We start from the raw sequence: 15,350 nt of genomic DNA on the forward strand, positions 1-15,350 counted from the left end.
ATTTTTAAAATTATTGCAAGCACAAGACAGTCAAGTGCCACACTATAGCCTTGATTTGGTGATTTTTCTCATATTGTAGTGATTTTTTCCTTTTTTCATTTTTCTCTCTGTGTATGTGTGTGTACATGTTCACATGTGTGACATGCATGTTTGTAGGTGTGTGTAGAGAGAGGCCTGGAGTCACCCCAGATCACTTCCACCTCATAAACTGAGGCAGGGTTTCTTTGTGAAGCCCATCGACGCTGCTGATCCTCTCACTAGCCAGCTCTGGGGATCTGCCTCTGTCCTCTGAAGCTGCTGTTAGAGGCGGGCCTCCAAGTCTACCCAGTACCCTGTGGGTCCGGCGAGCTGAACTCGGGTCCTCCGATTTGTTCAGCAAGAGCTTTAACCCCAGGCAGCAGCCCAGCCCACTAGTGCATTCTATAATGAAGACAGAGTTCCCTCCGCCCTGCCTTTCCAGGTCTATCTCAGGGTTCTTACGGAATTCCTTGCCAACTTAGTTTCTGTCTTTATGTAATGGTGTCAAGATATAAAAGCATGCTCTGTGTGTGTGTGTGTGTGTGTGTGTGTGTGTGTGTGTGTACGTACATAGCCATGCTATACATGTGGACTTCAGGACAACTAGTGGGAGTTGGTGCTCTTCTATGTGGGTCCTGGGGCTCAGACAGGAGGCTTCTCAAGATTTCAAGGCAGCCTGAGTTCTAAGCGAATCTGGATGACAGAATAAGACCTTGTCTCTAAAGAGGGAGGGGGTAGCTAGGAAAAGGGCAACTGCCAGGGCAGCCTGCTGTCATGCACCCTGGCAAAGTCACAAAGCTACATTCCACCCCTGCCCTGTGGTCAGGAAAATGTTAGCTTAGCTCAGAGCAACAAGATTGCTGGCCCCAGATTGTCATTCTGGAGGCCTGAGGTCTAGGATGGTCTGGGTACCCAGGGCCCCTACTAGGAAGGAAGAGGCACAGCTGAGTGCAGCCAGCCAAGCCGATCAGATTTCAGACCTGAGACTCCTGGCGTCAGTCGGGCGGGGCTTGGGAGCCTCCAGTGACAGCTGGTGGGTTCACTGACAGACTCTTTGAGTCACCTTGTTCTCCGATCCCCCCACAGATCTCACTGGTCAGCCAGGAGCCCGTGCTGTTCGCCCGGTCCATCACTGACAACATCTCCTACGGCCTGCCTACAGTGCCCTTCGAGATGGTGGTGGAGGCTGCACAGAAGGCCAACGCCCACGGCTTCATCATGGAGCTGCAGGATGGGTACAGCACAGGTACCAGGAGGGACCAATGCGCCCAGGCCCCATTGTACCGTCTTCTTCCCATAGACATCACACGGACATGCTGTGATGCCTCAGTGGCATCTGGCAGGTCACGGTGTGACACAACCTCTTCCTCCATCAGACTTGAACATTTGTTAAAGCTCATGTACACCACCAGGCATGATGGTGCATAAGTATTCGAGTTCAAGGCCAGCCTGGTCTACAGAGTGAGTTCCAAGCCAGCCAGGGCTACATAGTGACTTTCTGTATCAAAAATGAACAAACGAAGGTCTAGATGGTTTAAGGGCACTGCTGCTCTTCAGAGGACCAGGGTTCAATCCCAGCACCCACTTAGTGACTTACAGCTTGCTATAAGTTCAAAGCTAGCCAAGGGCTCCTGGGGAGACCCTGTCACAAGAAACTGTGTGTGTGTGTGTGTGTGTGTGAAGTATTAGTCACTAGGGCCACTTAAAGGCTTCCTTTGCGTGAGGACAGCCTTCGACAGTCAGTCCTCTCCTTCTACCCAGGAGCTCGGATTGAACTCACTGTTGCCGGTGCAGAAGGTGCCTGTCCCAATTAAGACATCGTCCAGCCCTTTCCTGAGATTTTTTTGGACATAGTCTTACTGTGTAGCCCAGGCTGGCCTTGAGCCTGCATTACCTGTTTCTAAGAGCAGAGTGCTCGAATTACAAACACGCACCATGGCACTAGTCTTTTTATTGGAGTTCTATTGTGTAAAAATAACTGTCTTTTTATTCTGGCTTTTAATAGAAAAGGCTCGGCTCTTTAATTCTGTGCCTGGCCTTTGTCCTTAGCACACCTTAGTGACCTTTCATATTGGTTCAAGGACCTGCGCTGCCTCCTCTTCACCTGCCTAAGTGTGTAGGCTTTTAGAGGGATTTGCTGACTCTGTTCCCTACTGACAGACATCTGAGTTGTTCTTATTAATATTTGTCTTGTAATGACATTGCTGTAATCACACCCACCACCACCTCTGGTCCTCTGTGGGAGAGAGCTGACTCTGAGGACATTCCTCGACAGGCTTGCTGACAGAGGGTTGTCCATTCTGATGGTGACACTGTCATTGCCCTTCAGTGTCAGGGCAGAGCATCACAGTGGAGTTGCCCAGTCCAGGAAAGCAGGAGATTTTCCTCTGCAGCCTTGCAACAATATGCCTTGTGATGCACCCGGGCATCTTCCTGGTGCACACGGGGGATGATCCGCAGTGTGCCACTCCTTTGCATGAAGTGCTGATCTGGGCATCTCTTCCTGAGCTGCCTTTTGTGGGTGGTGGCAGCTGGGGACCCTCACAAATGTCTGCAAAGCTGGTGCCCAGGTGAATGGGAGAGGCCTCCTAGTAACTCACCCTGTGTCTCCTCCACACAGAGACCGGGGAGAAGGGAGCCCAGCTGTCAGGCGGCCAGAAGCAACGGGTGGCCATGGCCCGTGCACTGGTGCGGAACCCACCTGTGCTCATCCTGGACGAAGCCACCAGTGCCCTGGATGCAGAGAGTGAATACCTGGTAAGTGGGGGCAGCAGATGCTGCGGGAGGCTGTGGCCGGCAGCCAGGCCGAGCAGTGGCCACAGGTTCTCTCAGGCCATGAAAGGGAAACAGAGTTCTGGGCACAGACACTTTGGGGCCTGGACACCCAGCTCCAAGCAGAGCTACAGCTGAGTGACATGGGTAAACGGGGTGCCAGACCAGAGGATCAGATGCGGGAGCCCCACCCTGCGGTGTACTCCTGAGTTTCTTTCCTCCTTCCTCCCTCCTCTCTCATTGCTTGTGTTTTTCAGTCTGAAGCACAACCCCAGACCTTGTACAAATGCCCCCCACAACTGCAGCCTGGTTCTAGCTGTTCTTCCCTAAGCTAGTCTCCAGTGGTACAGTGGATAGTGTCAGTGCAAAGCTCAGCTCTCACCTCAAGGAGGTGACATGTAGTTTATTCTGGAGCCAGATTAGAGAGACCGTGTCCAGGAACAGACTTGGGTTATCCCAGTTCCACGATCAATGTGGAAGAAGTTTCCAGTGTCATGAAGTTTTCATAGTAACAGATCAACAAAAGTCGACAATTAAGATGCTTTTCAAATACATTGATGTGGGTGTCGGGTGGCAAAGCTGGGGAGCTCTGTCACGGGCTTCATTTGCAGTCTGATGACACTCTTAGCTTTTGGGGTGGTGGAAACTAGGGTCTGCTAACTTAGCCCGTTCCAAAGGGTTTTGCCAGTCACAGCTTGTGGAGTCTGACACAGTGGGCAAGAACGACCTTAGACGGTTGAAATTCCTGAGGTATCGCCACAGCTCTAATCAGGCACACACACACCGATTTCCAGAAATTATCAAATTTTATAATGTCCCTCACAGAGGAATGGCTGGTGAGGCTGTAACGGCAGACACTCCTTCATCGTAGTGACACTGACTTCCTTGTCTCCTCCTCCTCCATCTGGTACTGTTTACTTGCTGCACGCAGCAGGACCGTGATGTATATAGTAAGCAAGGATGGCAGGCAGTGGTGATTCGCACCTTTGAACCCAGCACTTGGGAGACAGAGGCAGGTGGATCTCTGAGTTTGAGACATAAAAATCAAGAATTCCATTGGTTTGATGAAGTGAGGTTAACAATGAAGGAAAAGGCATTTGAAGCATCAAGGTTTACCTGTTGTTTAAAGGACCAGATTGGCCACACCCCCTGTGTTTACAGTTACTGGCATTCTCTTCCTAGATGGATGTATTTTTTAATTTTAGCGTTCCTTTTAGCTTGATGACATAGCTGTAAGCTCACGGGGAGGAGCCGACTAGGACTCTGGGCAGCCGAGGTCCACACTGCGGCGCTTGCCTAGCTGATACACTTCATTGTGCTGCATCATGCCAGACTGGCCGTGGAAACGTAAATGAAACTCCATCATAGAGCTGAGACTCCAGATCCCCGGCTGCCTGAGCATGTGCTGACTGTGACAGCAATGGAAGCAAGGCTCAGGCCGGCGGGGCCTCTGCAGACCCGATGGCTCCTTTTACTTTAATGGCAGAAATGGAAGTGGGGATCTGACAGGGAGTCACTGTAGTATTGTCCATTTCCTTCTCATTAGCAAAACACAAGTACTGTTTAAATCAGTCCTGGATAAACTGTACTATAGGACAGTTTAGATGCTAATTTAATCAAGAAACAGGAGCACGTAAGGGATAAACCTCGGGAATGCTGCTGTTCTTAGAGACTTATGTGTGTTGTATAAGAAGAGTTAACCCAAGGCTTTGGGCGTCTCTAGCTAGAGGGAATGGGGTTCAAGGTCCAGCTGAGCTTGTGATAGGGCCATTTACAGTGTTTATTGTTTCTATTGATTTAATCGGCTGGACCTTGTTTTTGAGACAGGTAGTCCTGGCTGACCTCAAGTGCAGAGAAATTCACCCCTACCTCCAGGATTGAAAGGTGTGCACCACCACGCCCAGCTATATATTTTTTTCTTAATAAGAATCTTGATTTATTGATATCCTTGAAATGGAGGTTTTTTAAAAAGGAGATTTAAAATAAGTTTGCCAATTTAAAAACAATTTTTTTAGATTTATTATGTATACAGTGTACTGCCTGTATGTATGCCTGCAGGCCAGAAGACAGCACCAGATCTCATTATAGATGGTTATGAACCAGGCTGGTGCTCTTCCAGAGGACCTGGGTTTGAGTCCCAGCAGCCACGTGGTGGCTCACAACCCTATGCAACTCCAGTTCCAGGAGAATCAGATGAGGCGCTGTCTTCTGTTCTCTGTGGGCACTGCACACACCCCGCACAGGCATAGACCCAGGAAAATACTTTGTTTCCTTTTAAGATAGGTTATCTCTATGTGGCCCTGGCTATCATGGAGCCAGCTATACAGACCAGGCCAGCCTCTAACTCAGAACTCTTCCTGTCTCTGAATACTGGGATTAAAGGTGTGTACTACCCTACCCAGATCTTTTAATAAACAGCATGAAGCATTAATTTTGTCTCAAGATATTGAATTTTGACATTAAAATTGTATAGTTATAACAATATCTAATTTTCAGTTGTTAGCATTTATCAATCTGCAGTCATTTTATCCATCTCCATTGTGAAGCATTTTCTTTACTCTTTGACCAAAAACCCGTAACTTTTTACCACTTTTTAAAAACTCGATACTTTATTTTATCATTATTATTTCTGAAAAACAAACTGTTGGACACAGGCATTCACTATGAAGACCATGCTGGCCTGCAACTCAGAGTTCCACCCGCCTCCCAGAGTTCTTGGATTAAAGCCACCACCTCTGGCTAGAAACATTTTTAATGAGATGATTTTAAGTGAAAACCCAGAAAAAAAATAGGATACCTATCAGTTATAAATACAGGTAAAACACATTAATAGTCTGGTTTTTCTTTAAAGTAACTATATTAAGTATTTTAAAGTACTTTGTCTTTAAAAATAAAAACATGAATAATTGTCCCAAATATATTAGCATGATATATAACACATTAAGAATATTCATTATAATAATTATATAACACATGATCTATAAACTCCAAGATGTCTTTGTAACCCTTAAAGGGGGTTATTATTATTAGTATCATCATCATCCTTAGGTTTTTTTGAGACTGGGTTTCTCTGTGTAGCCTGGCTGGCCTGGACCTCAGAGATCTGCATGCCTCTGCTTCCTGAATGCTGAGATTAGGAGTGTACCGCCACCTGGCCTCACATGTGTATTTTAATTAGGCATGCCAAAATAATTTAACACAATAAAAATTCATTAAAAAAAGACTGAAGTAGCCAATATTAAATTTTGTTTTACACAGACAACATATGAAAACAATTCTATACACACATGGCACACCTATACAATTTCACCCACTTCAAAAAGGTAGGATGGCTGAGTGGTTAAGAGTCTGTGCTACGCTTACAGAAGACCAGAACTCGGTTCCCAGGACCCACAACTCCAGCACCAGGGCATCTGATGCTGTCTTTTGGACTCCACATAGATAATTAAAAAACAAAAAAGACTTTTTAAAAAAAAAGTTTAAAAATGGGTTGTGGTAGCACCCCTCTTATCCCAGCACTCGGAGGCAGGAGGGTTTCTGAGTTCCAGGACAGCCAGGGCTACACAGAAAAAAGAAAAAGCGGTGTGAGGATGGCTTAGGGGCACAGAGAGCACAGGGTGGCTCACTGTGGAGACTGGGGTGTAATGTGACTTTGTCTGTGTAAGAGCTTAACTAGCTGAGGGAGAGGGGAGGGGATGCCAGACTGACGTCTGCATCTAAGAGGAAGAGGACAGAACTGGTGTTGGGATCTGGCATCACCGGCCTGTGTCAGTCTGGAGTCAGCCTGGGCACCCAGGCCTGACCCTGCAGCCCTTCACATCTCTGCTGCTTTTTCTGTCAGGCCCCCCCCAGAGGCCCTAGGACCAGAAACGCTCTGTGAGTGTAAATACTAAGAAGGTCTCTGGCCAGAAAGAGCAGATAAGGAGCCCAAGGCAAGGACAAGCCTCTCCCAGAAGGCCAATCAGCAGCACCACAGACAGGGACACTCACCAGCAGGGAAGGCCAGTGTAGCTCCTGTGGCCCAAGAAGCTCCCAGAGCTTTAGGGACCCTGGCTCAGGCTAAGCCGATGTGTTCTGGATGGAACCTCAGGACAGGCTGCTGTAATAAAGACTTTAACACGGGATAAGCACAGGGTAAAGGGAAGCTGCTCCAGAAGAACCCGTAAGACACCCCAGGACTACCCAGGGGACAATGGCCAGTATAATACAACATGATATTTTCCTCTGATTAAAGACTTGTTCTCTGCTAGATAAAGAGATGAATGGGGGCTGGTCTCGGGCGTCACCCTTAGTCCCCTTATAACCTCAGTATTAAAAAAATTTACTCAATTTATTTTATTTTTATGTGTGAGTTTTTCCTTATGTATATATGTGTACCAATGTACATACCTGGTGCCCACTGAGATCAGAAGAGGGCATTGGATCCCCTGGAACTGAAGTCACAGATGGTTGTCAGCCGCCGCGTGGGTGCCGGGAATCAAACTCCGCTCCTCTGCAAGAGCCACAAATGCCCTTAACCACTAAGGCATCTCCTAAGACTGATTTTTGAATCTATCGTTTTATTTAGTCTGTATCCTTTTAACTCACATATAATATTACTAATTTTTGTGAGTTACCACTTTTATTTCTTTTCCTTTCTTAGATGATTCTAAGCAGGCTACCCATTCATGATTATTCTATTGCATGAAAAAAACTGCAGCTTAGGAATGTTAAACGTTCCCACTAAGGGAACCATAAAGCCAAGTGACTGTGGTTCAATCTCTCATGTTTTCAGATACTTTCAAGTTTGAAGTCTATAAATCATCACATAGACCCAACACACAGGGCTTATCCCCAAACAATTCTTTTTTTTTTTTAAGCTTTTTCTCATTTTTTTCTTTCCCTTGAAAATTTTCAAGAGCCAGAGGTAGTGGTGCACGTCTTAATCCCAGCACATAGAAGGCAGAGGCAGGCAGATCTTTGAGTTTAAGGCCAGCCTGGTCTACAGAGCTAGTTCTAGGACAGCCAGAGCTACCCTGTCTTAACACAATAACAATTAACGAGCCCCTCTGTGCTAGCTGGGAAATGGAGTGTGTGTTTTGGGTCAGGTTTATGTTCTGCTTTTCCCACTGGCTCTGGAGTTACATGAACATGCCATAACATGCCAGAGTCAAGACCCTGGGTGATCCAATGTCTTCCTAGCTGGGCCAGTCATGTTCCTTCTGACTCAGAATTGGCGTATGCCTGTCTCCTGGGTTGGGGGACAAGTGACTCTTACCTTTGTTACTGGGCTCCAGGAAAGTCTTCAGCTTAAGGCTGCAAGGAGCAGAAACATGGAACAGTTGTTTGAGGAAAGTCAGGAGACAGAGTCAAATGGCAGCAAACTGAAGTATTCCAAAGGCAAAAAAAGCCAAAAAAGATAGCCAAGTGCCCTCAGACATCTAAGAGTGGGAAACTGAAAACAAGTTGGGCAGTATCCAAACACCTTTAGATATAAACAAAACCCAAACCAAACATCTAGACCAAAATGTTCCACAGCGAGCACAACAGACAATTAAACACTCTAAAAGCAAAGCCCACTCAAAGGATCTACCATAGGAGCTTAGATAAACAAATGGGCCATGGACCCAACTGAGGGAGGCCCGAGAGTCCCTGAGAAAGGACCCCACAATACAGCTGAGGGGATAGTATGCTAAATAGCTCATGCTCAGTGGGTCCCTGGCAGCACAGTTCTTCCATCTCGATGACTCCTCTGGTGAAAGTGGATGGTGGTTCTTGGAGCCCATACCGGGTACTGTCAGCACATACCCACAGCTCTCACCTCAGAGGGAGAGAGCTTATCCTGGAGCCAAGGATGAGTGACCACAGACTGAGCACATAGATTTAGGTTATCCCAGATTCCATGTTCCAACATGGGAACAGTAACAGAACAAACTGGAAACAGAGAGACAGGTTATAGCCAAGAGGGGAGTCTCGGCTTCTCTGTTGGTCACAGGTGTTCAATCAGACACAGGTGGGCAGAGAATGACAACTTAGGCTAAACTTAAACTTGAACTAAAGCCCAATTTAAGCTGTAATTAGGCCCAGCAGCCTTTCAGTCTCTCCACATGACTGCAGTTCCACTAGAACTATCTGTTAGCACTGTTAGTCAACCAGCCTTCGTGGACACAGCCTCTTTCCTGAAATCCTCATTCAGTGCTCATGCCCTTGATGCTGGTTAGTGCCACTTCCCTCCAAGGGTCACTCTGCTCTTACAGATGGTGACTGACCTGGTCCTAGGCCCCAGGTACCACTCAAGACACTGGAATTTTCAAGAAAGGCTGACCAGACAAACAAGACCTCTGTCCCTATGGCATTTCTACTCCCATGAGACAGACAGGTCACAAACAAGGAAACAGCCTGGGGTTTCTGTGCTACAGAGAAAAACTGTCTATCATTCAATACCGGGAACGGGATGGACAGCCCACTGTCTGGCATAAGCACATCTGGGCGCCAGTGAGTACTTGGAAGCTAGACTCGGCTGAGCTTCATTTTCCTGGTGCAGAGGTGACAGGTATTTAAAGGGATGGCACGGGAGTGAGGAGAGGACAGAACTGGTGCAGAATGGCAGAGTGTCAGCGTGGGTGTACAGTGTGCCTGTGTCCAACAGAAGTGATGGAAGCTGACTGTCTTCCTACAAAGGATAGTGACAGTACTCCCTCTCTATAGTCACATCCAGGAATAATGCTCTCAGGCCCTTGAAGGACATCTGTGGTTGTAGGAGAAGACCAGGGCAGGACTGACTCAGCTCGGAAATGCAGACACCCGCACCGAGCATTCTCAGGAAGACATCCAAGGATCACTGTGCATCTAGGAGTCCCTCTGCAGCACAGTGCCATTGTCTTGGGGGCTGTATGGAATAGTTAGGTACTCTATGCCACTCACTGTGAGGACCAGGTTGTAAGTCACCACTTAGCTAAGCCCTGGAAGCAAAGGAGTTCTGGGACTGGGTAACAGTTCAAAACCACAGGTCGGTATGATAGGGGTAGAGAGAAGGCAGGAAGCAATGAGAGGCAGAGGCCTCAGGCCCTCGTGGGCATTTTGGACTTTTTTTTTTTTTTTAACAAGTCACTTGGTTTTATTTTTCCAGAAAGTTCATAGTTCCCACCTCTCCTTTCACCCCTGTCCTGTCTTCCATCCTTCACACTTTGCATCTGTGTGCTACGCCTGCTGGAGTCCTTATTCTACTACTATACTACTAACTATAAAGTCCTCCAGCCTCATTCTCCAGATGTTGTTCTATGGTCTCTGAGAAGCAGGATATCACGTGTGTGTGTGCGCACGCACACACACACACACACACACACACACACACACACACACACAGACAGACTGGCCACACTACAAGTCTGCATCAAATCCCAGAGCAGGATGAGAAGCCAGTGGAAGCAGGTGTTTGGCAGGAGCTGACTGAAACATTAAGAGGCCTGGAGGCAGAGCACGCCCTCCATCCCAGCCCTCCATGCATACGACCCTGTCTCAAAAACCAGTGAGGGCCAGTGAAGGTATTCAATATGAAACTTGACAAGTTTAGTCCCAGGATATCACACGGTAGGAGACAAGCAGTTCCCACAGGTTGACCTCTGACCTCCACACGTGTTGGATCTTCAGTGTCATGTGCACACAGACCAAGTGTGCATACATATTCACACATACACAGGTGCATATACACACATACTCAAGCACGAGTAACTTTTAAGAGAAAAGAGTAGATTGCTTTTCTTGGCCTGGGCATTGGGGCTGAAGGGTAAAAGATCTCTAGTTCCTCAGGGGAGTCCTGTGTTAGCACCCGGGCTGCCTGGAATAGAAACCCAGGAATTGAGTAGTCTTGGCTCTCATTTTACAACCAAGAACTGGATGTCAGATGGCAGCGGGGGGAGGGGGGAGGTTGGGGGGGGCAGTGATGCTGTGCAACCTCTGAGCCTGCTCACCGTTGTTCCCTGTTCCCTACAGATTCAGCAGGCCATCCACGGTAACCTGCAGAGACACACAGTGCTGATCATTGCACACCGGCTGAGTACTGTAGAGCGGGCACACCTCATCGTGGTACTAGACAAGGGCCGTGTGGTACAGCAGGGCACACACCAGCAGCTGTTGGCACAGGGTGGCCTCTATGCCAAGCTGGTGCAGCGTCAGATGTTGGGACTCGAGCACCCCTTGGACTACACAGCTGGCCACAAGGAGCCGCAGCAACACTGAACACAAGGCCTGGCAGTGGCCCCAGGTCGAAGCTCTGGAGGTGACTTGCCTGGTCCCACTCTGCTTCCTGCATCTCGCCTCCTTCCATTTGCTCCCCAGGCTCCACCAGCTGCCATGGGCTGACCCCTTCTATAGACTGTGTCCCTTCTTGGCCCCTCCAGGCCTGCCAAGGTAGAGCAGCCTTTTTAAACCAAGCTACCAGGGTTTTTACTGCTCAGTTCAACGTACTCCAGTCAACTCCTAGATTTCAAAAACACTTTTTTGGGACTGGCAGTGAGCAAGTTCACTGAGATGCTTTCAAGACTTCTGAGCCAAGAGTGCGCGACCCTTTCTAACTGCCTGGAGGATGTCTGGGAGAGAACTAAGCACTACCCTTTGCCTCTTGGGAGAAGCAGCTTCCCTGTCCCCTAGGGGGACACAAGGGTTGGCCTTTCCATCCTTCCAGTCTCCCGGCTCTGTGAGTCAGGCCAGAGGTGGGGCAACAGAGTGGGAGGTGGCCCACTGCCCATCACCCCCCTGCCAACCAAAGCCAGTCTCACTGTGAACCACCGGAACCTCAGCAGAGGAGGGGCTGGCCAGGCCTGGTGGGCCTTGGGGTGCCCTCAGCCCCGCATCCAGCACTTGAACCCTTCATCCTTTCCCCTGGCTGGCACCTTCCCTCCTGTCCACCCCTGCAACTCTGCAGAGGAACCTTGTTGTTTGTAAGATACATTCTCAGATTGGTGGAGGGGAACCGAGGCAATGCCCAGGGTCTGGCTTTGTCCTGGTTTCAAGATTTTGGGAGAACTGGGTCAATAAAGTGTACTACCTCTAACCTCTACCCTGTTATGTCTTCCTTGGGTCTGGCTCTCCTCTGGGCAGTGCACAGTACAGACCTGCACAGGCAGTTTGGTGCTGTCTTGGAGTCCCTGTCTGTTCACATCACTAGGAATTGAGTGTGTAAACTGTCTCCACATACCAGAGACTCCTGAGTTTCCATGGTAGCTAAGGACCATCTGACAGCATCTGTTTTTGCCCCTACACCTCCACCCAGTTTGAGGTAGAGAACATTGTTGCTGTCTAGGGGTCTTGATACAATTTGTTTTCTCTGTCGGTTAAATAATTAAAAGGTAGGACCTATTTACTCCAAATTTGTAGACCTCCCTTTGTTCAACTGACCAACCCTAAGTTAGTGGAAGAACTTGTCAGACTGTACTTGAACTTGTCAGACTGGTCCACAGCCCCACTAGCAGGGGAGAAAGCCTGAGCTTTTGTCTTGGTTGAGGAATCTGGTCATGGCCCTCTCCCCATCTGTCCCGTTTCTAGTTCCTCAACACGATTCAGCATTGCGGCGAGGGAGGTCTGGGCCGAGGAAGGGCCTGTGGGTAATTCAGCTTGGGCGTTTCATTTTGATTTTTGTTTTTCGAGACAGGGTTTATCTAGTCCTGACTGTCCTGGAACTCACTCTATAGACCAGGAGGGCCTCAAACTCAAAGATCCTTCTATCTCTGCCTCCTGAGTGCTAGGATAAAAGGGGTGTGTGCCACCATCACTTGCCTCAACTTGAGCTTTAAGACAGGGTCTCTTTTCTGGTGAGCTGACCATGAACTTGTGACACCTGGAGTCCCAGGTGGATATTATACCCATGAGGCTAATCTGATGACAATTCTTTACTTAGAGCCCTCTTACCAGGTGTGTCTAGGTTTGTGTCGAGTTGATGAACACTAACCAGCATAGGTGTCATCAGATCTCTGCTTTACCTTTGGTTGTCTATGGCGACTACATTTTGTAAATACTTCTTTAATGTTGTAAAGGCCCAACAAGATACACTGCTGAGCTGAATTGGTCCAGAGGAAGCAGAGATGGCCAAGGACTTCACAGAATGGGCCTCGATTTCCCCAACTGTAAAAGGCGATGCATTTCAAGAACTTCCTGCCTCTGTGCTCTTCTTACCTCGATGGGGGCTCTGGGGTGGGCACAGGTCATTTGTTTCCTCTTATTATTGAACAAATGACCCCACTTGGAAGAAATGTACACGCTCATAGTTTGGGAGATCATAAATCTAAAAGCAGGGTGTCATGGAGCCCTAGAGGAGAATTTTATGTGCCCCTTTCAAATTCTGGTGACTCCTGTTGTTCCTTGACTGGTGGCCCCATCCTCCAGCCTCTATCTCTGTCATCACTAGCCTTCCTATGCCCTTAGCTCAGGTCTTCCTCTGATTTTTATCAGAACCCAACACTACACTGAGGTGGTCCAGGTATTTCAGAGTGAGCTTACCTTGAGAGCCTTGACTTAGTCATGTCTGCAAAGACCTTTCTTTCAATTAGTGTTCAGTCACAGGTTCCAGGTACTTGGCATGGATAGCTTTTGGGAGTATCCATTCAGCTCACCACAAACCTGCAACCTGGCTCATGTTAACCTCAGAACTCATCTGGTTTGTAGAATGGAGGACCAAAAGTTTGTAGTGGGTAGGTCTTCAGATGTTTCCAGATTAAGTTACAAATACCACTGTAGAGTAGAAACAGCTGCTTCTGCTTCTGCTTCTGCTTCTCTGCCCCCCTCCCCACCATCTCCCTCCCCAGCACCTCCCATTGAAGACAATGTATTAGAGTTGAAAAGAAAACCCCAGGGTAGGCAAGTTGTAAATCTCAAAGATGCTGGGAGAGGATAATGGAGAAGATAAGCCAGCATTTTGGAGAGCAGCCACTTCAGAAAAAGAGTAAGGAAGTCCAGCGTACCAGGAAAAGCATGCCTTGGCTCTGGCTACCCTGAAGGAAGAGACTGAAGAGAACAAGGAAGCCCCCTCTCCCCACCCCCAAGCAGAACTTCCTCTGAGGACACTGGTCAGCTGCTTTGCCACAGACTGGCTCCAGCTGTCTCCCATTAGCAGGCGAGATGAACCACACCTGGAGGAATCTTTGGCCAGAACTCAGGGACTACAGCCTCAGTGTCAGGCCTTCCTGCTCTTCCACGTCTCTGAGCTTCTAGATCAAGACATGAGTAGCTCTGCCATGGGGCCCTGGTGTGGGCAGGCACCTCCGACCCTCTTCCAACAGCAGTCTCTTGTCCCTCTCAGGCTGTGCACCCAGGTCTCTGCTCTCTTTTTGGTCAGCCCCAGCACCTCAGTTTATAAACCCAAGCCTATAAGTGAGTCCTTCGCCTGTAGAAGAACCTTCTGGAGACTGAACTAGTGCCACTTTAGAGAATAGTAATGAATTTAGAAATAAGTGGTTATTTTGGACAGAGTTTAAGCTTACAAAATCCTTAACAGTCTTCACGGTCCCTCACACAAACACATTATATCACAGGTTCACCTATCCCTGTGGGACCAACACATACTCAGTTACTAAAATTCCAAGCTTTTTTGGGCTGTATCAACTTTTCCACCAATGTCTTTCTGTTCCAGGGTTCAAGCCAGGGTGCTAAGATGCATTCAGTGATGTTTCTGAGTTCGAGTAAAAGACACGTGGTATAAAACTCATCACAGCGATGGCTGGTGTCACCAAGGTCTACTTCCAGGACATTTTCATCACCCAGAAGAAAACTCTGTGCCCATGAATCCCACATTCCCTCCTCTCCCAGGCCCTGCAGCCACTAATCTACTTGATCTCAAGCTGCAGGATGTGGACATTCTGCACAAACCATCTAAAAAGGGTCCTTGTGTGACCGGCTTCTCGCTCAGCATCATGTTTCTAATGTCCCTCCATATTGCAGCCTGTGTCAGAACTTTATTCCTTTTTATGGCTGAATAATAGTTCATTGTCGGGACAGACCACATTCTGTGTGTCTATTCACCCACTGATGGACATCTGGCTGTTGCTACCCTTTGACTATTGTGCAGAATGCTGCTGTGAACATCTGTGGGTTTGTACAGATGTCTGTTTACAGTTCTCTTGGGTGGATGGGGTCACAGGATGACTCTCTTAACTACTCAACTGTTTTCCACACCAGCAAGCTGAGGTGCCTCACACCTGTTATCCCAGCAATCAATAAGTTGATGGAGGAGGACTGTCTCTAGTTCAAGTCCAGCCTGGATTACAGTGTGAGACTGTCTTAAGAAAAAAAAAAACATAAAGGCAAGCATTCCAACATCCATGCCCAAGGGTTCCAGCTTTCCCTGTCCCTCCAGTGTTTGGTATTTTCTATTACTTGTCTTTTGCTTATAAGTATCCTGGAGGTGATGAGATAAGGCAAATTTGAAAGCTAACTTTCTTTCTTTTTCTACTGTTTATGAGCACATGTGTGCATGTGTGCCTGCATATGTGTAGGGAGTGTGCACATATGTGCACATGCATGTAGAGGCCCAAGGTTGATGTTGTGTATTATCCCGTCTCAGTTAAATCCAGCGCCCCCACTATATGACT

The 15,350-nt window shown here is 48.0% G+C and overlaps 1 protein-coding gene and 1 long non-coding RNA gene across 7 annotated transcripts in view; one reads left to right on the plus strand and one right to left on the minus strand.

Moving 5' to 3' along the window:
- Nucleotides 1-11,827, plus strand: part of Abcb9 (ATP binding cassette subfamily B member 9) — a 32,408-nt gene extending 20,581 nt beyond the window's left edge. For 3 of the 6 annotated variants that reach the window (XM_028766219.1, XM_028766223.1, XM_028766222.1), the window contains 3 exons: nt 1,105-1,264; nt 2,639-2,775; nt 10,762-11,827. In XM_028766219.1, coding sequence (XP_028622052.1) covers nt 1,105-1,264; nt 2,639-2,775; nt 10,762-11,007 — 543 coding nt within the window. In that variant the 3' untranslated portion in view covers nt 11,008-11,827. Of the gene's footprint in view, nt 1-1,104; nt 1,265-2,638; nt 2,776-4,617; nt 4,672-10,374; nt 10,384-10,761 lie in introns of those variants that run through there. The other 3 variants (XM_028766220.1, XM_028766221.1, XM_028766224.1) reach the window with 3 other exon arrangements.
- Nucleotides 7,249-15,350, minus strand: part of LOC114620165 — a 16,495-nt gene continuing 8,393 nt past the window's right edge. Inside the window, exons 2-3 of the long non-coding RNA XR_003711275.1 lie at nt 8,048-8,085; nt 7,249-7,282 (exon numbers count right to left, since the gene is read on the minus strand). This is a non-coding gene — a long non-coding RNA (uncharacterized LOC114620165). The remainder of the gene's footprint in view (nt 7,283-8,047; nt 8,086-15,350) is intronic.

This window comes from Grammomys surdaster, unplaced genomic scaffold (assembly GCF_004785775.1).
Source record: "Grammomys surdaster isolate TR1022 unplaced genomic scaffold, NIH_TR_1.0 166, whole genome shotgun sequence".
In the NCBI taxonomy this organism is placed as follows: domain Eukaryota; kingdom Metazoa; phylum Chordata; class Mammalia; order Rodentia; family Muridae; genus Grammomys; species Grammomys surdaster.